The 23,882-nt window shown below is 35.5% G+C and overlaps 1 protein-coding gene across 10 annotated transcripts in view; it reads right to left on the reverse strand.

Annotated features, from left to right (window-relative positions):
* The window catches only part of DLC1 (DLC1 Rho GTPase activating protein), a 493,459-nt gene that overhangs the window by 204,008 nt on the left and 265,569 nt on the right, over positions 1-23,882 (reverse strand). For all 10 annotated transcript variants that reach the window (XR_007402564.1, XR_007402565.1, XM_025475287.3 and 7 more), the window contains one exon: positions 1,606-1,639. Coding sequence is in view for 8 of the 10 variants with exons in the window: in XM_025475287.3 (XP_025331072.1) it covers positions 1,606-1,639 (34 nt within the window). In the remaining 2 variants the exon portion in view is untranslated. The remainder of the gene's footprint in view (positions 1-1,605; positions 1,640-23,882) is intronic.

Raw genomic sequence — 23,882 nt, forward strand, 5'->3', positions numbered from 1 at the left:
TGTCAAATCCTTTACCATTATTAACAAAATATTCAAACACAAGCCTTTATCTTGACACATAAATTCACTGATTTTAAAAAAATCATTTATTTCTTATACTATCAAACAAAATTACATTTCCTTCTAAGCTAATCAGTACATTCTTAAGAAATCCATATCAAACTCCATGGTGGAGTACATTCTATCACTCTAATGATTTAATACACAGAAGCCAGGTTCTATTCAAATCAGTCCATCTGGGTTAAGCATCTGAGACCTGGGTAGGTCATTTGTATCAACTGGTAGATCCTACTTTCAAAGAGATTCCATCTCTTTGAGTGGAATTTATCAGCTTTTTTCATTCATGCCCCATCATTATAGAAATGACCCAAATAGAGCATTGAAAAGTAACAATGTCTTGTTTTTGTTTCTTGCAGTTGAATTACGATAAAATGCGGTAGTTACATTATAGTTACACTTTTTGTTTAGTTAGTTCTTTGTTTTTATAAACATATCTTTAAAATATTTGAGAAGCTTGAAAAATTGAAGGTCCTCTCCCTATCAAACGGAAATCATTTAAAGATATTTCTGCCTCTCCATTCCCCCAAGCAGTAGCATTTCTATCCCTTCTTCCCCTTCCCCACCAGCCAAGAATTCACATCTTAATTTTCTCCTTGGGGTATGAAAGAATTTGCTGACGTTCTGGAATAAGATGACAGCTTTGCTCTGTTATATACTTTGTTTAAATTGCAGCTACTCTTGGAAATTACAGAGAATGTCACAACCCAAGATAAAGCATGACTTTGGCTAAGTTTTTTTCTCTTTGTGATGCAAATGTTACTTAACCATTTATTTCTGGTCCCAACTAGACAGTGAATACATCTATTTTTGGTATTAGAGCACTGGGACTATAATTGGGATTCAGTTACTACATGCTACTAATCCATATAATACCACTGCCTTGTTAAATTGAACAGTTTTTCTCTTGAACTGACACAAGATGCCAGTTCAATATTTTTCTTTTGTTCTGAAGGCTACTTTTCAACATATTAGAGTAAAGAAATCAGACACAGCCTAAACATGAGAGAAAAGTTTAGCTCATAGAAGCATATAAACTATGAAAACTTTTGTGTGAAAACCACCTAGCAGTGAAAGTAAGATCACTGAACTAGAAAGAGAGTATTCTCCATATAAAAATAATCTAAAACTAATGTTTTAATCATTAAGTTTGATGGGTAAAGTCATTTAAATCATGTTATCTTTTAGATGACACTATAAACTTTGAATGCAGCTCTTAAAAATCACAAATATCTAATTTCTAAGTTCTATGTTTCAAGTTTGGTAATATATCTTCGATCTGTTTTTTAAAAAGATTATTATTATTATTATTATTATACATAAAACCTAAAACAGTATTGAGGAAGCTCAAAAGATTTTTTTAAAAGCACCTGAAACCACCAATCCAAGTCTAATTTTTCGCATTTCCATGTTTCTCATCAGTCCCTATTAATCTCCCATGATACTGCTAAATAGCTATATACACTTTTGATATTTAATGAAATGTCTACACAAAGATGGAATTTTATTCTAGAATATGATGAAAAACATAACCAAATGTCCACTTACCAGCCTTTTCCTTGTCTGAAATGCCTGGAATAGTCTGAAAAAAAAAAAAAAAAAGAAGTCACAGAATTGTTATTATTAGAAAGAAACACCAAAACATTATCAGGAACAAAATGAACTACCATAAATGGAGCAAAAATTAAATAGAACCCAAGAGTAGAAAAATGAGTGGGCACAAAAACTGAATAGACATCTTTCCATAGAAAGTATACAAATGGCCAATAAGTACATGAAGAGGTGCTCAACATCACTAATCATCAGGGAAATGTAGATTAAAATCACAATGAGATATTACCTCCCAACTGTTAAAATAGTAATCAAGAAAAAGTCACAAAATAAGTGTTGGCAAGGGTGTGAAGGAAAGGAAACCCTTGTGCACTGTTGGTGGGAGTGTAAACTGCACAGCCATTGTGGAAAACAGCATGAAATTTCCTCAAAAAAAAAAAAAAAAAAAAAAGAACTACTGTATGATCCAGCAACCAAACTTCTGGTTATATACCCATAGGAAATGAAAAGAGGGTATCAAAGAGATAGCTGTGCTTGCATATTCATTGCAGCATTGTTGAGAGAAGCCAAGATATGGTAACAGCCTAAATAAATGTCCTTCAATGAATGAATGCAAAAGAAGATGTGGTATATACACAATAGAATATTATTCAGGAATGAGAAAGAAGAAAATCTTGCCATTTGCAATCACATAAACCTTGAGGGCATTATGCTAAGTGAAATAAGCCAGACAGAGAAAGACAAATGCTGTATGGTATCCTTTATATGTGGAATGTAAAAAAAAAAAAAAAAAAAAAAAAAAAAAAAAAGAGAAAAAAAGAAAAGAAAAGAAAAGAAAAGAAAAGAAAAAAGAAAAGAAAAAGTGAAACTTCTAGAATCAGAGAGTAGAAATGTTGTGAGGGTCTGGATAAATAAGAAAGATTTGGTAAAAGGGTATATAAACTTTCAGTTGTAAGATGAACAAGGACTGAGGATCAAATGTATAACACGGTGACTATAGTTAATAACACTGTACTGTATAATTAAAATTTGCTATGAGAGTAGAACTTGTGTTTTTACAAAAAAAAAGATGAGAAGTGATGAATGTGGTAATTAAGTGGAAATCCTTTCACAATGTATATGTATTCCAATTATTGTGATAGAAAACTTTAAATATCTTACAATTTTGTCAATTATACCTCAATAAAGCTTAAAAGAAAAGTAAAAGAAAAATGAAAGTTGAGGAACTATCAGGAATGTTATCAGACGCAGGTATAATAATTGTTAATCATGTAATTATTTTCTTCCCTGAAAACACATATTAACCCTAAAAACATATTGGCAATAAATGAAACCAAAGACATTCTTTGAATTTGGGTAGAATTTTTTAGTTCAATTTCTTTGTCCTGTTTTGGAAGACAGAAAAAGTAAATTGTCTGGTGAGTTTCTGTGCATTTCAAATCTCTGCCCTATCTCTTTGAGGCTCAGATTCCTCCTTTATTAGATGGGGACAATCACATCTACTTCTTAAGGTTGCTTAAAGGACCAACTGTGGTAGCTTTGATAAAGCATTTGAGGTCTTCAGGAAAAGGTAACTGCTGTTACTATTTGTTTCTATGGGCTCTAGGCCAATGGGTCAATTTATTAATAGGAGTGTTCTAGAAGTTCCATTCCCAGCAACTATCATCTATCACTACCATTGTTTAAAAATTAGAGTTCAGGAGATGTTTACAAAAGAGTTTAACGTATAAATGTCTAGTTCTACTCTCAGTGGATATTCTAAAACAAATTAAGGAAGTTGAATTTCTGTTTCCCATTCACCTGAGTTATTCATGTATACAATATCATGCACATGAGGGTATTAACTTGTATTGGAAGACTTCAATACATCTGAGCCACTGGGATTTGATACCTTCTACCCAAAACCACTGACCAAACAAAATATCTACAACTGACATGTCTCCTTCTCTTTCGGGACAAAGTCCTCAGAGTTGGGGTAAGAAAAGTAGACTTAAATGGATAATTAATTTTGTTGTACATGCATGTATGTGCATGTGTGTGTGTGTGTGTGTGTGTGTGTGTGTGTGTGTGAAAGAGAGAGACAGAGAGAGAGAAAGGGAGGGAGGAAGAGAGAGGAAATTTCACATGCACCTAGGTTGCAGATACGCCTACGGAAATAGAATAGCATCAATCTTCATTTCCAGAAATATCAAATATCAAGATATCTATGTATCTTTGTGAGATATTGATTACTGCTGAGACCCTGACCTTTGGAACTTAGGGAATTTGGAGGTTGATACAATTTCCAAATAAGGGGCAAATATCTCTCTGGGTAAAAATAGAGGGGGCTTTTATTTTGGCAATATTAATCCATAGTGAAAGTATATTTTGACTCAATCTCTATCTACATTTAGTTGTTTACTTCTTGTTCTCTGAGTGTGAATGCTGACTCTGCATCCTGGCAAATGTGCAGCTGTGAGGAAGAGTATCAGGTGAGTACATGGCAGGGTGGAAAGTCACGTCCAGAGACCAGGACATTGAAGGGATTGCATAGGCTCTAGGTATCTCCTTCAGCATCCTTTCATTTATAGCTGGGTCATCTATTTTTTCTTTCTTCAGGAAGAACTGCTGTGATTCTACAGTTTAGAAAAACTGTTTCCCCCTTTACAGAAAAATTACCACACAGTGTTAGTGATATTTGTTTACTTCTTATGTATCTTTTTTGAGAGGGGTTTAAAAATGAACTTACATTTGGGGCGCCTGGGTGGCTCAGTCAGTTGAGCATCTGGCCCTTGATTTTGGCTGAGGTCATGGTCTCAGGGCGTGATATTGAGAGCCCCCAACAGACTCCATGCTGAACATGAAGACTGTTTAGGATTCTCTCTCTCCTTCCCCCCAACCTCCCTCTTGTGTGCATTCTCTCTCTCTCTCTCTCTCTAAAAAAAAAAAAAAAAAAAAAAAAGGACTTAAATTCACACTGTGTGTTATATTTTAAGCTTAGCCCCTAGATTTCCTCCCTGCCTGGAGATGAGGTCTTTCAGATTAAATTTTCTCTTCTGTGACCAGTAAATAATAAAACAAAGCCAAAACCCTTCCATTGAGAAGATTGTAAATGTTGGTAAAGGTTGGTGATAAGCAGTTAAAAGATGTTCGTGGAGAAAGTGCTCAGAAAAAAATAGAAAATATTTACTAGGTTCTGAATATGTACAAGGTACAGTTTTCAGCTTTCGCCTGCATAAACTCACTGAATCCTTAGAATAACCAATGGAGTCCTGGAAAGGGAAGTAACTTATGTGAGGCCACAGTCAGTGATGGAAGCCAGGACACAACCATTGGCATGCTGGCCTCTGAGGTCACTAACACTAGTTTGAAAATACTAATTAGAGTCTTTTTAAAACAAAGGAGAAGAAAAATTTGGAGAGACTCCATGCTAAAATATTGACTGAGATCACAAAATATCTGTGCAGGAATATCTGTATGAGGTATTTATAAATTATCTAAATAAGCCATCTCTTCTTATAAAAAAAGGCATTTTAAGATGAATTGAATGTCTTGCCCCAAATCACAAGTTGACTAGCAACAAGTCTTTTCCATATTTTGTTCTATTTGATTACAAAGTGTATAGCAAACACATATAAGTAAATATTTAATAAAAATGTTAAACAATGAGTTGTACTACAAAACAAAAATATTTTAGCCTCCACGGAGCCAGTGCCTATTACTTTAGAATATCACTATATTCTGTATGATGCTTTAAGCCTCCAAGGCTCACTTTCATGAAATAATTGCATGATGTGGAGGTAGGAGAGTCAAAGTTTAATGCACCCAGAATTTTATAACTGCTCTTTCAAAGTAAAACCACACAGTCAACAGCTGAATGTCTCTCAGCTGGTTTATCTTTGTTTTGTTTTTGTTGTTGTTGCTTTTTTTTTTTTTTTGGTTTATCTTTGAATTTGAGGGAGAATTGTCTCTCTAGAAAAGTTTTAGAAGTAAATTTTTAAAATGCTGACACTTCATTTTAAACTAATTAAAGCTATATGTTGATTTCTAAATTACATGCCTTACATTATCCTATGTATAGAAACCCTTGGCCAAGTGTTCCTTCCTTGTGGAATACAAGTTGTGGAATACAACTGGAAGTTTCTTCCAGTTGAAGAATACATGAAAGACAGGACAGTTCCATACAGTGGATGCTCAATGGCAAGGATTAGCATCATCACTGATGTGACATCAAAAGAAGTGAGAAGACAGTAAATAAGTAGAACTATCCAGGTAGAAATGGAATGGTTTTCTTGGGCACTGAACCCTTCGGAAGGAGTATTGGTCTAAAGATTGGTCTTTTGCCTTTGACTTCAGAGAAGAGGCATGGCTGGATTTGGGCTTCAGGTCTTTTTTTTTTTTTTTAAGATTTTATTTATTCATGAGAGACACACACAGAGAGGCAGAGACATAGGCAGAAGGAGAAGCAGGCTCCCCACAAGGAGCTTGATGCGGGACTCAAGAATCCTGGGATCATGACCTAAGCCAAAGGCAGATGCTCAACCACTGAGCCACTCAGGTGCCCTGGGCTTCAGATCTTCAGGTTCCATAGTGTTATATCTATTTCTGTGCTTGAAACAAAACAGTCCATGCAAGGTGGCTCTATAGTCTGGTACACAGTAGGTTTCATCAAACATTTGTGGAATTAAAGAACCAAACACATATCCATATATACAGTTTAAGAAACATGTATGACTATTGCTTATGAGAAAGCTCCTATAAAAAGCATATTTTTGAATTCATTAGGGGTTTTTGTTAATAGTTACCATATGTTTCATTTGAACTGTATCCTCAGGAAGTGATTTAACATTTCTGGCAATAAAGCAATTAAATAGGATTTTCCTGCTGCCCATATGGGTTCGCTGTAACTTCATATTTTCTTCTCTTATTTCTTAATGGAACAAAGGGAAGTCTACTAATAACTTCCAAATGAGAGAAAAACACCATTCGTGTCTTGTTATTCTTCTTTTCAATATACAAATGATAGGATAACAATCTTATATATATTTTTTAATGGCTGTACTGACCCTCCAGTAGTTCCCTACAAGTCAAGATTTTCATTTGTGTTGATCTGTGAAGGTGTTTTATAATTGAATTTTAAAAAGCCATTAAAGAGAAAGCATTTTAGGAAAGGAGGAGTAAATAATTCTCTTTCTCTTAATGAGGTCTTTTAAAGCTGTGTGTGGGAGCTTAGACTGTGTGTGTGTCTGTTTATGTTTTTGACGTGAAACATGGTTACGGGAAATGCTGGTTTTGACATGCCTTCCGGAAATGTTGTAGACATATGTTGATTCTTTCGGTCTGCTGCTAGAATGACTTTCTACACTTACAGGAGGGACCTCAGCTGGACACCTTTTAAGAACTTAAACAAGTACACAGAAGCTGCTAACATGCTGTCACATAAGTAATAGATGTCATATCTGGCTTCATTTTTGTACAATGGCAATTTATTGATCTAATTTCTTCTTGATGATTTCAGTTGGAAATGGAGTATGATTTTTCCTCTTTAATGTGCTATTTTCATAATATGCCATGTCCCTCACTTATATAAGTTATTTCTCTCTTAGTTCTTTGGAATCAGAACCATAGAAAACTACCATTAAGAAGGCGCTTTGAAAGCCTATCTTCCAATCACTGGGCCTTTAAGCTAGACTGACAATTTAAGCATGACAATTGATTTTGTATTTTCTCTCTTTATAGGCAGCACTTGTTTTGCATATTTTATTAGACATGTTCACACAGAAATGGCTAAGGTACTCTCTATTGTTTTATTTATTTATTTATTTTATTTTTAAAATTTTTATTTATTTATGATAGTCACACAGAGAGAGAGAGAGAGAGAGAGAGAGAGAGAGGCAGAGACACAGGCAGAGGGAGAAGCAGGCTCCATGCACCGGGAGCCCGACGTGGGATTCGATCCTCGGTCTCCAGTATCATGCCCTGGGCCAAAGGCAGGCACTAAACCACTGCGCCACTCAGGGATCCCCTCTCTATTGTTTTATAAGCATTCTCTTCATTTGCCTCTAAAACGGCAAGAATCAGTGGCAAAGTAATTTATTCCTTCCCCTCAAAAACATTCACTTTTGTTCCCACAAAAATATTTTACAGACAGATTTCAAAATGGGTAATCATGTCCTTAGAAATTGCAGGAAAACATCCTCCAGTGATGGAGCAGCCTCTGTCCCAAATGAGGGCGCAAGAGCCCATTGTGGCCACAATGGGTAACAGGAAGAGTTTAGAGCTTCACATTTTGGGGAAGACATAGGAGACAACATAAAAGAAAAGAAGGTAAGTTGAAAAATGAGTTTATTTCCCATCTCTTTATTTAAAAACTCTTTTCAAATCAGGCCAGTATGTGATACTGTTAGTAGTCAGTGATTTCTATGTCATCTCACTTGAACAAAGAAGTTCACTGAAAAGCTGTGTCTAATTGGCAACTGATATCACCTGTTTTGATTTACAAAGTATTTCTCTCATTTTGACAGTCACCATTCTTTTATTAAAAATATAGGCTCTTGGGATCCCTGGGTGGCTCAGCGGTTTAGCGCCTGCCTTTGGCCGAGAGTGTGATCCTGGAGTCCCGGGATCGACTCCCACGTCGGGCTCCCGGCATAGAGCCTGCTTTTCCCTCCTCCTGTGTCTCTGCCTCTCTCTCTCTATATATATATGTCTATCATGAATTTTTATATATATATAAAATTCATGATATATATATATATAGGCTCTTCATGGTGGAGGGGACTTAGGTATCATTTAGGTGTGTTTCCCAAACTACTTCTAATACTACCTTTTCAATTTTAACTACATACACATATCACTTATAAATTTTTTATTTAATAAAATTTAAATATTATATTTAAATAAATATTTTTCTTGCCTTGTTCTAAATAACAAAAATAAAACACATGAATTTATGGTTTGAATTTTTGGTTGTATTATTCATACTACACATTAAAATAAATAACTATTAAAATTTAAAATAATTATCCCTGTGTCAGCTGATGTTTACCAATAATCTATGTAACCCTGGGAAACACTGATCTAGTTCTTTGTCTGTCATTTTGCCTATAAGGATGTTGAGATCCAGAGGGATTAATGATTTACTGGATGTTATAGACCTTAAGTAGGCCAATTGGGGATTAGAGTAGAATATGGTTCTGAAAGCACTGTCTACAATACATTAATTCCTAAGACTGATGAAGTCAAAGGTCACCAAGGTCTTACCCCCTAGAATTTATGATTTCAATTAAACTTAGCTTCTGAATCATTCAATGGAAGATAAAGGAAATTCAGTTACAGTGGAAGAGACATGTGTTAGGAAGATTGATATATATATATATATCAAAGTGAAGTGAAATAAATGTATGTATAATTACCTGAGAAATGTAATTGTGCATCCTTACTTCCAAAAAGAATTTGACATGTCCTATTTAATGGAATTGTCAGCCATATTGAGGAATCCTTTTTATTGGGGGGTGGGGGGACAACATTTCTTTAGCAAGCTAGATAAACAGAAAAATCCATGGCTGTGTCACATTGAATTAACTCTTCTCAGAATTTATAGATGCTCTTAATTTTAATGCTTCTGTATTTCCAATAAATCACTTAATATTATTCATGAGAGAGCTCAATATCCTTTAGATACATTTTCTTTTTTTTAATTTATTTTTTATTGGTGTTCAATTTACCAACATACAGAATAACCCCCAGTGCCCGTCACCCATTCACTCCCACCCCCCGCCCTCCTCCCCTTCTACCACCCCTAGTTCATTTCCCAGAGTTAGCAGTCTTTACGTTCTGTCTCCCTTTCTGATATTTCCCACACATTTCTTCTCCCTTCCCTTATATTCCCTTTCACTATTATTTATATTCCCCAAATGAATGAGAACATATAATGTTTGTCCTTCTCCGACTGACTTACTTCACTCAGCATAATACCCTCCAGTTCCATCCACGTTGAAGCAAATGGTGGGTATTTGTCATTTCTAATAGCTGAGGAATATTCCATTGTATACATAAACCACATCTTCTTTATCCATTCAACTTTCGTTGGACACCGAGGCTCCTTCCACAGTTTGGCTATCATGGCCATTGCTGCTATAAACATCGGGGTGCAGGTGTCCCGGCGTTTCATTGCATTTGTATCTTTGGGGTAAATCCCCAACAGTGCAATTGCTGGGTCGTAGGGCATGTATATTTTTAACTGTTTGAGGAACCTCCACACAGTTTTCCAGAGTGGCTGCACCAGTTCACATTCCCACCAACAGTGTAAGAGGGTTCCCTTTTGTCCGTATCCTCTCCAACATTTGTTGTTTCCTGCCTTGTTAATTTGCCCCATTCTCACTGGTGTGAGGTGGTATCTCATTGTGGTTTTGATTTGTATTTCCCTGATGGCAAGTGATGCAGAGCATTTTCTCATATGCATGTTGGCCATGTCTATGTCTTCCTCTGTGAAATTTCTGTTCATGTCTTTTGCCCATTTCATGATTGGATTGTTTGTTTCTTTGCTGTTGAGTTTAATAAGTTCTTTATAGATCTTGGAAACTAGCCCTTTATCTGATATGTCAGAGAGTTAGAACAAATTATTTTAAGATTTGTGTGGAATCAGAAAAGACCCCGAATAGCCAGGGGAATTTTAAAAAAGAAAACCATATCTGGGGGCATCACAATGCCAGATTTCAGGTTGTACTACAAAGCTGTGGTCATCAAGACAGTGTGGTACTGGCACAAAAACAGACACATAGATCAATGGAACAGAATAGAGAACCCAGAAGTGGACCCTCAACTTTATGGTCAACTAATATTCGATAAAGGAGGAAAGACTATCCATTGGAAGAAAGACAGTCTCTTCAATAAATGGTGCTGGGAAAATTGGACATCCACATGCAGAAGAATGAAACTAGACCACTCTCTTTCACCATACACAAAGATAAACTCAAAATGGATGAAAGATCTAAATGTGAGACAAGATTCCATCAAAATCCTAGAGAAGAACACAGGCAACACCCTTTTTGAACTCGGCCATAGTAACTTCTTGCAAGATACATCCACGAAGGCAAAAGAAACAAAAGCAAAAATGAACTATTGGGACTTCATCAAGATAAGAAGCTTTTGCACAGCAAAGGATACAGTCAACAAAACTAAAAGACAACCTACAGAATGGGAGAAGATATTTGCAAATGACATATCAGATAGATACATTTTCATGTTATAAATTCCTTTCAATATTTAACAAGTCCTGTCTCCCTCCCCAACCTTGTAATTATGAAAGTTCAATGCCAAATGCATTAATTTAAGGAACTATTTTGGTATAATTGTTTTACCTTTTACATGGTTTTATATAATTTTGGTACTTTATTAATCCTACTTGGTGACTCTTGCTGTAAGTTACTCTATTTTTGTGATTTGCAAGGTATGTATTCTAAAACATCTGATTTTATGTCAACCTTAGTAATTCTGAAAGAAGAATCATTGCTGAAGTACCTGAATATGTTCATAAATTTCACTAGAAAAATTGTATTATTTCTTCCTTCTTGGATATTTGCAAATTTTTCAAAAATCAATTTGTGAGTTCTTCAAAAGATTCTTTTATATTTTGGTACAGTGATTTGCATATAGTAGCCATTTAGAAATATTGATTATTCAAGGAGGCTTTGTTTTTTGTTTTTTGTTTTATTTTTATTTTATTTTTTTTTCTGATTAATGAAAGTTCTCAATTAAGGAGCACCATAGACATGTAGACTTATTTTCGGTAAAGATGATACTCAAGATAAGTGACTTATTCAGAAAGCAATTGACCCTGAATTGCTGATTATTTTTCTTGATGGACAATGTTAACCAGCAATTCATCTGCTTCTCAGTGTTAAATGTGTGCCCTTTACTCCTCCTAGTATCCCTCATAATGGATTTTTTTTTCTTTTGTCCATGTCCTCATTTTTTTAGCCTGAGTCATAGTTTTCTGCTGGTGCTACCCTCCTCCTCTCTGTATCTGATGGGCACTAGAAAGGCAATTGGCCCTGATAAAATGTATTACTATATCACTGTTTTCCTTAAAATGCTTTAATGATGACCTTCTCCCCAACCCCCTCCTGGAATGCCCGGCCATTAGTCATGTGCTCTGAGATTCTCATCCTCTTATGCCTAGTTCTAGCAACTCAGTTAATAGACACATGCTATGTACCCACCAAATGCACAGGTCTTTACTACGTGCTGTGGTGGCACTAAATGAAATAAAAAGATATGCTGTTAAAAGAAATAATCTAATTATGAATTCAAGACATAAGACTAAAATAGAAAATTTGAGGTGGATATGAACAAATACTGGGTCCCTCACTGCTACTGATTGGCTCTGTGACTTTGTACAAGTTTCTAGAACTCTCTGAGCTCAGTTCCCTCATCTCTAAAAAAGAGGGTAAAACTAGTATCTACATCTCAGGGATATTCTTGATGATTCAATGGCATGCTGCACAAAAGAGGATTATTATAGTACTTGTTCAACTGCTCCCTAAGTGTAAAGTATTCTCATTGTTGGGTTTGTTATCATGATATAAGAAAGTAACTATATATTTATTCTGAAATAATGCAAAGAAGCATAGGTTGTCTGTCTCTGCCCCCTCCACTTCATTCTGTCAGATTAACTTGTTTCCTCAGGTTCATTACTCCTTTATTTATTTTGAACTATTTATAATTATTTTCTGTGTTATTTTGAAAGAAATATTTTTCCTTGTTTTTGGTCAGCTACTTCCTTTAAGTTTTATAAAACCCAGTTCAGAAGCTATCATCCTCATACCTAACCTTTAATTTGGAGACTGTCACCAACTGTTACTAGATAGCTCTATTCTTGGCCCCTTTAGGTGTCAACACGTGACACTATTCTTCTTGGGTCCTTACACCGAAAACAGGCTCCTAGTTCTGTGCAACCTGGAGCAGCAGGACTTAAGGGCATATGTGGAAGTCACATCTGTATCACAAAATGTAGAATATTTCTCTTCTGCACTTGTGGGACGTTTCTGTGACTTCTGAACTATAGGAGATATCTAGGGCCACCACTCATATTTAACCAGAACTCTTAATGGGATTTATCACTTACTGAAACTTCCCTGAACTAAATTGAATTCCATACATGATTCAGAAATTGTTGGATATATATATATATATATATATATATATATATATATATATACAAATAAAATAAATTTATATATAAAAACTTATATATAAATTTATTATATATAAACATATATATAAAGGTAATACGTAATATAATACTGACTAGTAGTCTGGATAAAAGTATAGATGGAAATATACACTAATAATGAAGTAGTAGAAAGAGAAATTAAGAGTCCCATTTATATTGTATCAAAAAGAATAAAATACCTAGAAATAAACTTAACAGAGGAGGTAAAAAAGCTGTGCTATATGAAATCTATAAAACATTGATGGAAGAAATTGAAGATGACACAAAGAAATGGGAAGATATTCCATGCTCATGGATTAGGAGAACAAATACTGTTAAAATGTCAATACTACCCAAGACAATCTACAGATTCAATGCAATCCCTATCAAAATACCATAACATTTTTCACAAAACTAGAACAAATAATCCTAAAATTTGTATGGAACCACAAAAGACCCTGAACAACCAAAGCAATTTTGAAAAAGAACAAAACTGGAGGTGTCACAATACTGGATTTGAAGGTATACTACAAGGTTGCAATAATAAAAAAAGTGTGATACTGACACAAAAATAGACATATAGATCAATAGAACAGAATAGATAGCCCAGAAAAAACTCACAATTATATGGTCAGTTAATCTCTAAGAGAGGAGGCAAGAATATGCAATGGGGAAAAGACAATGTTTTCAAAAAATGGTGCTATCAAAACTATTGGGACTTCATCAAGATAAGAAGCTTTTGCACAGCAAAGGATACAGTCAACAAAACTAAAAGACAACCTACAGAATGGGAGAAGATATTCGCAAATGACATATCAGATAAAGGGCTAGTTTCCAAGATCTATAAAGAACTTATTAAACTCAACAGCAAAGAAACAAACAATCCAAACATGAAATGGGCAAAAGACATGAACAGAAATTTCACAGAGGAAGACATAGACATGGCCAAAACACACATGAGAAAATGCTCTGCATCACTTGCCATCAGGGAAATACAAATCAAAACCACAATGAGATACCACCTCACACCAGTGAGAATGGGGCAAATTAACAAGGCAGGAAACAACAAATATTGGAGAGGATGTGTTTAGAAAGGGAACCCTCTTACACTGTTGGTGGGAATGTGAACTGGTGCAGCCACTCTGGAAAACTGTGTGGAGGTTCCTCAAAGAGTTAAAAATAGACCTGCCCTACGACCCAGCAATTGCACTGTTGGGGATTTACCCCAAAGATACAGATGCAATTAAACGCCGGGACACCTGCACCCCGATGTTTCTAGCAGCAATGTCCACTATAGCCAAACTGTGGAAGGAGCCTCGGTGTCCAATGAAAGATGAATGGATAAAGAAGATGTGGTTTATGTATACAATGGAATATTCCTCAGCCATTAGAAACAATGAATACCCACCATTTGCTTCGATGTGGATGGAACTGGAGGGTATTACGCTGAGTGAAGTAAGTCAATCGGAGAAGGACAAACATTATATGTTCTCATTCATTTGGGGAATATAAATAATAGTGAAAGGGAATATAAGGGAAGGGAGAAGAAGTGTGTGGGAAATATCAGAAAGGGAGACAGAACATAAAGACTCCTAACTCTGGGAAATGAACTAGGGGTGGTGGAAGGGGAGGAGGGCGGGGGGTGGGGGTGAATGGGTGACGGGCACTGAGGGGGGCACTTGATGGGATGAGCACTGGGTGTTATTCTGTATGTTGGTAAATTGAACACCAATAAAAAATAAATTTATTGTTAAAAAAAAACTGGACAACTACATGCAAAAGAATAAAACTAGACCACTTTCTTACACCATACACAAAAATAAAGTAAAAAGGAATTAAGGACTTAAATGTGAGACCAGACATCATAAAAATCCTAGAAGAGAACACAGGCAGTAATTTCTTTGACATTGGCAGTGGCAACATTTACGTAGATATGTCTCCCCAGACAAGGGAAGCAAAAGCAAAAATAAACTATTGGGACTATATCAAAATGAAAAGTTTCTGCACAGCAAAAGAAACAATCGACAAAACTAAAAGTCAACCTACAGAATGGGAGAAGATATTTATAAATGAAGTATCCAATAGAGAGGTAATATCCAAAAAATATAAAGAACATATACAACTTAGCACCAAAGAAACCAAATAATCCAATTAAAAAATGAACACAAATTTCTTCAAAGTAGACATACAAATGGCCAAAAAATACATGAAAAGATGCTCAGCATCACTCATCATTAGGGAATGCAAATCAAAACCACAATGGGATATCACCTCACACTAGTGGGAATGGCTAGAATAAAAAACACAAGAAACAACAGGTGTTGGGGACAACGTAGAGAAAAAGGAACCCTCTTGCACTGTTGGTGGAAACGCAAACTGCTGTGGTCACTGTGGACAAAAGTATGGAAGTTCCTCAAAAAATTAAAAATAAAATTATCATATGATCCACTAATTCCACTACTGGGTATTCACCCAAAGAATATGAAAACACTAATTCACAAAGATCTATGCACCTCTTTGTTTATTGTAGCATTATTTACAATAGCCAAATTATGAAAGCAGTCAAAGTGTCCATCAGCGAATGAATGGATAAAGAAAATTAGGTATGTATATATACATACACATGCATATAAACATGCACAATAGAATATTACTTAGCCATAAAAAAGAATGAAATCTTGTCTTTTACAATAACATAGATTGATCTAGAGGGTATAACGCTAAGTGAAATAAGTCAGTCAGAGAAAGACAAATACCATATCATTTTACTCATATGTGCAATTTAAGAAACATACAAAGAAAAAAGAGACAAAAAAATTGACTCAACTATAAAGAAAAAACTGATGGTTACCAGAGAGAGGAGGTTGGTGAGGGGATGAGTTAAACAGGTGAAGAGGATTAAGAATACACGTATTAAAAAAAAAAAAAAAAAAAAAAAAGAATACACGTATTATGGGGCTTCTGGGTGGATTAGTCTGTCAAGCATCTGATTCTTGATTTCTGCTCAGGTCATGATCTCAAGGTTGTTGAGACTAAGCCCCCTGTCGGGCTTCTCACTGGGTGTGGAGCCTGCTTAAAATTCTCTCTCTCCCTTTCCCTCTGCCCCTCCACCCCTGCTCATGCTCTCTCTAAAAAAACAAAACAAACAAAATCTTTAGATAAAAGGGTACACTTATTGTGATGAACACTGAGTAATGTATAGAATTGTTAAATGACAATATCGTACACCCAAACTAATATAACACAGTATTCATTATATTGAGTTAATTATACTGGAATTTGGGATCCCTGGTGGCGCAGCGGTTTAGCGCCTGCCTTTGGCCCAGGGCACAATCCTGGAGACCCGGGATCGAATCCCACGTCGGGCTCCCGGTGCATGGAGCCTGCTTCTCCCTCTGCCTATGTCTCTGCCTCTCTGTCTCTCTGTGACTATCATAAATAAATAAAAAAATTAAAAAAAATTATACTAGAATTTAAAAAAATATACAGGCAAAGTATTTGTCAATGGTTTAACACAGAATTGCATATAGTATTTAGCTTATAAAAAATAATTTGCATTATGAGTATATTTGTCATATTTTAACTTAGTCTTTAGAAGGCTGAGAGATAAAGAAGCATTTTGCTTATAACTACTTTTCTACCAGTTATATCCCAATATAAGTTTAGGTTCATATCAATAATTCAATGCTTATATGTTCACCTGTATTCAACCCCAAATTTACTAATATTCTTACAGTTTCATACCTTCCAACTTAAAACCTTTGGCAGAACTTAACTTTTGATAGAAACTCAAAACATATACCACTAAGTCATAACTGCAAAAAGAATATAGATTAAAACTACTTCAATGATATACATAAATCTGTTTATGACAAATTATAACCTTGTTCATTGAATTGGAATTTATTCTTATCAAATATTACTTCATTTAAGTGGGCTCTTGACTGGAGGCCAGAAACATTTTTGTTACAGGAAGATATTCATCATAGTGGTATTCACTAACAAAAATTGATTTGAAATAGGTATTTTATGTGTGCTATAAACCATAGACCTGAGCAAGAACAAGAATGCTCTAAATCTGACTGGAACTTAAGGACAAAACTTGGAGTAACAGAGAACAAGTAGAAACTGAAAAAAAAAAATCACCTAAAACTAGTGTTACACTGTATGTTAACTAACTGGAATTTAAATAAAGATTAAACAAAAAACCACAAAGTCTTGTGAATAAGGATACTAATCAACTAATAACCAAAAGTTTAATCCTTTTAAAGCTGTAAATTGTCTGAACATTGAGATATTTAAAAACGTTCTGCTCTTAGAGAATGTCTAACATAGGCAGTAGAGATGCCTGTTAGCATTTCTGAAGTATATGCCTGAATTAAGTCATAAAATGTGAGATGTCTATCCTACGAGGAATAAAGATGGGTTAATTTAGATGAATGTTATGTAGGGTTCTTTCTTCTTTTTTTATTTATTTATTGGAGAGAGTGGGAATGAATGCACAAGTAGGGGGGAGTTGCAGAGGGAGAGGAAGAAGCTGACTTCCCACTGAGCAGGGAGCCCAACGTGGGGCTCGATTCCAGGACCCTGGGATCATGACTCAAGCCAAAGGTAGACGCTTAACTGGCTGAGCCACCCTGGTCCCTATAGGGACCTTTCAGTTACCTGCTGTTGATAACATGACAAATATTCTAGGACTTTTCTCCACTGACCACAAGGTCCTGGACCCCAAATCAATTTTTTTAACTACACCAGTGACTCAAATCCTCTTCTTTGCTGATAAGTTATCATCTGGCCTTCTAGATTTCCCTTCTACTCTATCTGTACAGGAAGTCTGACCTAGATGGGAAGGAGTGCCATATGCCCTGCTTTACCTGGGATAGTCCCAATTTATATGGGGCATCCTGGTAGTTTAGCATTTGTCTCAGAATGTTCCTTTTTTAAAAAAACAAACAAACAATCAGATCTGATTTTTTAGGATAGTTTCAAATTCACAACAAAATTGAGTGGAAGGTACAGAGATTGCCTCTCTGCCTGCTGTCCTCACATGGCACAGCCTCCCCCAGTACCAACAGCCTCCACAGAATGGTGCATTTGTGACATCTGTTAATTGATTGGCACATCAAGATCACTCAAAGTCCATAGCTTACATTAGGGTTTACTTTTAGTGTTGTATATTCTATGGATTTGGACAAATATATAACATATATCTGCCATTATAAAATCATACAGAATGGTTTTGTTGTTCTAAAAATGCCTGTGCTCTGACTTTTCAACTCAGCCTCTCGCCAACCCCAAGTGGCCACTGATCTTTTTACTTTCTCTATAGTTTTGCCTTTTCTAGAGTATCATATAGTTGGGATTACAGAGCATGAAGCCCTTTCTAGTTGTTTTTCATTTAGTAATATGCATTTAAGTTTCTTCCATGTCTTTTCATGGCTTGATAGCTCATTTCTTAGTGGTGAATAATATTCCATTGTCTGGATGTACTAATTTATCCATTACCTACTGAAGGACATCTTGTTTGCTTCCAGGTTTTGGCAATTAACTATGAATAATGCTTCTATAAATATCTGTGTACAGGTTTTTGTGTGGACACAAGTTTTCAACTCCTTGGGGTAAATACTAAAGAATGCAATTGCTAGACTGTATGCTAATAGTATGTTTGGTTTTGGAATATTATTTTTTAATGACAAAATTATGAACAGTTGTATTAATATGAGTCAGGGCATAATTACCTTTCTGGCTTCTATAGTCTTATCTAGTAGTGTGTGATATGCATGTGCAGAGAACAAAGTTTCCACTTTAATATATGGTTACATCTGAAACACAACTAGTGATAAACAGCTTCTCTCCCTCACCCTTTCCAGACATAGTCTAACAAATACCTGCCTTTGAGCACAGCATGCATGTTGCTTGCTAGCTTAACAAAACACACTCAGACACAAGTGGCTAGGATCAGCCTTCCAGTGATGATGGAATGGACCGACTGCTGCTCTACTGGTCACTTGGTATACCAGCCAGTTTTGCTCTGGTGCCTGCTACAGTCTGCAGGACACACAGAGCCTCATGAGGTAGGAGGGAAATGTGGGTTAGGTGTATGAGAGCTATACATACAGAAAATATGGGGGGTGGGTAATAGAGTAGTCTTACCATAGAATGTATAGAGTAGTAGAGGCATTCCTATTACTGTCCCATCTTTTAATGTACAGTATAAACATCTACAGTAGTTGCATAATTGTTGGGAAGCATTTTGTTTGTAGTAATTACAATTAATTTAAGCAGCTCCTTTTACTCTCAAACGTATCCCAGTTTGGATGATAACTTATATGAAACCATTTTGTATGGATTTCATCAATAGGGTCTTATGCCTCATAGCTCCTCGTAGGTTAGGCCCATGGGGAGCCCCAGTAATGGATATAAGTGTGTGATATTATGATTTATAAAAAGAAATATATATTTGGTCTTCTATCTTGTTCCTGGCACAGAGCTCCTACAAATCTTGTAATTTCCTAAATTGTAAGAGTGATAAAGGTGTCTTTTTATGTTAATGAGGTGACCCTTTGGTACCTAGGAACTGAGGCGGGTTGCTAGTGGAGCCAACCAAATGATTAGAGGGTTGGAACTCCAGGGCTGGAAGAGGTGCTGGAGATTGAGTTCAATTGCCAATGGACAATGATTTAATCAATCACGTAGAGACAAAGTAACTTATTGCCAAATTCTCATCTTTTGTAAATGGTCAAGCCAAGAATTGAACACAGGGTTTTAACACAGATTAAGTGTATGTTCTTAACCTCTACTCTACATAGCTTCTCTGGACTGACATATTACTCTTTCTGTAAATATCTTCTACCATAGATAACAAGAGAAAAAAATAAGTGAGAAACCAAAGATACTGGTATTGTTTTTACTTACTGGGAAACAAGAACCTAACAGAATGTAAGCTTACAGGAATAATGAACATTCATCTTTTTTTTTTTAAATGCCTAATAGGTGCAAATTCTAAAGGAGCAGGGGACTTGAATATAAAGTTAAACACAAAGCCCTGGCACTTTCCCTTTTCTGCTTGTCAGTCCTGGGCTGGTTGCCCCTTCCCCCTCTTCTTTCTCAGGCAGACATTACTGGCTAAGAGTACACTTACTGGGGTAAAAGGAAAAGTAACTTAATTTTTATGACCACACTAGAAAATGTTTATACACTTTCACGAGGCAGATTGAATGCTCTGCAGTTTAGCCTCACATAATGTCTCTCTCCCAAAGAAACACAACGGAGTGAGGTTCACTCTAAAGCTGTGCACTGCAAGGACCACTTCAAATGGAGCTAGCTTTTGCAGACCTGGAGTTTTTTCCATCAATCATCAGTGATGCTAAAGGGCTGATTTATACCTGTAATGGGTATGCCTTTCATCAAGGTCAAAAGTAATTGATTTAGTGGCTGTTTCATTTAAAAGACTGTTTATGATTATAGGCACCTCAACAAAATAAAAAACATTCTCTCAGAGTGAAAGTAATGCAGGGAGCATGTGATATAGACACCTGACCCTAAAGACTAACTTGGCATGATAAATGAGGTCCCATTATTCCTCAGTTGTCTGCTGTCCCAACTACACTCCTTTCAGCGTCTTCTCCAACTTCTCCTGAGACTTGATGCTTAGGGCTGCCAAAGGGCTGGTTTGGGTTTTAAACAAACTATCAGATTGGCACTAGATCAAATGATTTCTAGTTCTAAATATCAACAACATGCTACCTCATTATCTTAAACTGTGTTCCAATCAAATTTGGGATGTAATATGGCCTTCTTGTGATTTCTGCTATCCATGAAATGGGTTAAAAACTTGCCCTATCAATTCTTCACTTTCAGAACTCAGGTTCCTCTTGGCATAACTCTTAACTTTGATATTGGGTACAACTTTGTCCAATGACCTAGTTTCTGTAATTAACAAAAGAAGATACTTGGTAGCATGTTTTAAAATAAAAATAGTTAAACAAAGTCCTATTTTCCCTCTTTAAAGGATTACAATACAGCAGGATCCTGAACTCGTCCAATAACTTAAAATGCAAAATCTCATAGTAGGGAAGAATCATCATTTTAAAAAAAGTTTAGGTTTATTCATCTATGTGCTAAACAGGGAAATAGGCAAAGAAACTAGACACTGTAAAATGATTCCAAAACAAGATACTTAATGAGGCTCTTTCCTCTTTTCAATTAACCACTGTTTATTCTATAAGAAGTTATTATATGAGTCCTGAATCAGGGGGATAATTCATCTAGTTTTCAGGAAATTTCTTCTTCTTCTTCTTCTTCTTCTTCTTCTTCTTCTTCTTCTTCTTCTTCTTCTTCTTCTTCTCCCCCCCACCCTTTTTTGATAAGAAACAAACAAAAATTGGCTTTTAAAAGTGTCTGATATTTGTAGGCTCTCCAGATAATGTTGCACAGCAAATCCACGTGGCCCAGATGAAAGAGGTGATTTATGTAAGAATTCAGTAAATGTGCTACATTCTCTGGCAAGCTTATTTTTAATTCCTACAGCTCTTTTTTTTAGTATTTGGGTCAAAATTCCATTAACAAAGGGAACTTTTCTACATATTCTCTACTTTGTGAACCTTGAATACTAGAAAATTAAAGATTTATTGGAGTAGGCCTGAGAAATATTTCTATTCAAAAGCATTATTTCCACTGGGTTTTGAACATGTGTTTTTATCAAGAACTCTAGTGAATGTTTCTTTATAATGCACAAACTTCCGAATAGAAAATAAGTCAAAACTGCTTTTATTAAATGCTTTAATTTCTTAATCAAAACATTTCAGATACTATCTACTGGCTCTTTTAACTGGTACCCACTGCTATTGAATACCCTCAATCATTTTGGTTCTGAAAGACAGCCAAAAAAAAATAAATAAATAAAGGAAATTATTTAATTGCTAAAATAAACAAATAATAGTCTTATTTGTTATGGTTATGTTCGGAAGCTTTTTGTTCTACCTGAAGTGCAAGCACTTTGAGGGCAAGTACTATCGTATTTTATCTATTTACATTCCCTATAAAACTTTCTTAGCTTACTGTTTATTATCTTTTTATCTATTTGTACCGCCTTTAAAACTTTCAAACTTTCATGAACTGTTACATTGAATTTTTATTATTACCTTGAAATCCATAGAGAGCTGGACATTCTAACATGTAATGAAACCCTATAGAATTTACAGTGGGTATTAATAGGGACATCAGATCTCATCCTGTCACCTTAAGAAGGTTAAACATTTTAGATCATAGTTTTCTTACTTATAATGTTTTAGCTTATCTTTCAAGTTCCAAATTTTAAATAATTCTTAATTTGTGCTGAAGTGTCTGAGTTTCTCTTGGAAATGTCTGTTAGTAAAATACTTAGTCAAACTGAAACCATATGAGCTCTAGGAGGTAATATTTCTTTACTGCATAGAGATGGCATTACCCATAGAGCTTACTGTAATGGTTTTAATCTATGCCCACAAATTCTTTGACATTCCTTCTTTTGAAAGGTAAAGCCTCATTTCCCTCCCTGAGTATGGCTGAAGTAACACTGTGTAACTTCCGACACCTTATCATAACAGCCATGGCAGCTTCTTCCTTGCTCTCTCTTTTTAGGATGGCATGCTAAGCTAGCTCCCATGTTACCAGGACACTCAAGTTACCCTACATGTTCACCTGGAGAGAAATGGATGCTTCTGCCAACAGCCAGGTGCATGAGTATGTTCAGAAACAGAATCTTCAGTTTTAGTTACACTTCAGACATTCTACTTACAATCTCCTGAGAACTGGAGCTAGAACCTATCAAGCTCTGCCTGAATTTCTGACACACAGAAACTGTGAGAGTATAAATGTTCACTGTTATTTTAAGTTGCCAAATTTTGGGGTGATTTATTATGCAGCAATAAATAATACACTTATCTATATATTTAAATGAGGAATTTCTGTAAACATTGGCAAAACTGCAGCTAAACTAAAGTTCATCTTATTTCCCAGGGAACTAAGTTTTTGAAAGTTCCTTTAAAAGATTATTTCATGTTTAAAGGTATTACTATACTCCTAGTACAAAAATTTCCCCTGTCACAGTTAAACAGCGCTTCCTTTTGTGGCAGACCTAATGAGAACGGGCAGAAAGCTGGCCTCTCTTCATTATTATTCTTTCTTCATTCTTTGCAGTTAAGTTTTCTGCCTGGATTGATGGTCATCATTTATTAATTTGTGTTTATTGAGCTTCCCTGTGTATTTTAAGTCAAAATAGGAACCATATATTGCACAATAAAATTAGTTTCTATTCTTAAGGAACTTAAGGCTTTCAACAAAGAATGACGTAAATGGGGTGACTGGGTGGCAGGCACTGAGGGGGGCACTTGACGGGATGAGCACTGGGTGTTATTCTGTATGTTGGCAAATTGAACACCAATAAAAAATAAATTTATTATTAAAAAAAAGAATGATGTAAACATATGTAGGCAGGCATATGGTATTCATACCATATTGATATGGTATATTGATATACACAGAGATAAGGTAATGCACAAAATGAATACCTTATTGTAATTAAATATTTATAATACATAGTATCTTACTTAATCTTCACAGTAATGCCAGGAGACATAAAATAAACAATTTTACTAGTCCGTGGTATTATTTCTTCTGAAATAAATATTTTTCTGGTTATAAATGTATTTTAGAGACTTTGATAATATGGAAAGATAACCCTTGTGCAGTGTTACTGTAAATCATCCAGCAAGCTGGCCTAAGAATTATGTGAGATAGTTAATGTATCTTAACACATTTAATTCTGTGGCTTCATTAGAGCCTACCAGAAGGTGCTGCTGAGCACAGTCAGGACCAGTCTGTTACTTGAGAACAATGAATACAGAATCTAACATAGCAGACTGATTTTTTTTTTAAATCATTCATTAGAAAGTTGGCCATCTTTTAAAAATTTTTTGTTGTTGCTGTTGTAGTTTTGCTTTTTATAACACTATGTTGTTGCAGATCTTTCTCAAAAGTGCTAACAAGAGGGCAGCCCGGGTGGCTCAGCAGTTTAGCACCTGCCTTTGGCCCAGGGTGT

The sequence above is a fragment of the Canis lupus genome, chromosome 16, assembly GCF_003254725.2.
Source record: "Canis lupus dingo isolate Sandy chromosome 16, ASM325472v2, whole genome shotgun sequence".
NCBI lineage: Eukaryota > Metazoa > Chordata > Mammalia > Carnivora > Canidae > Canis > Canis lupus.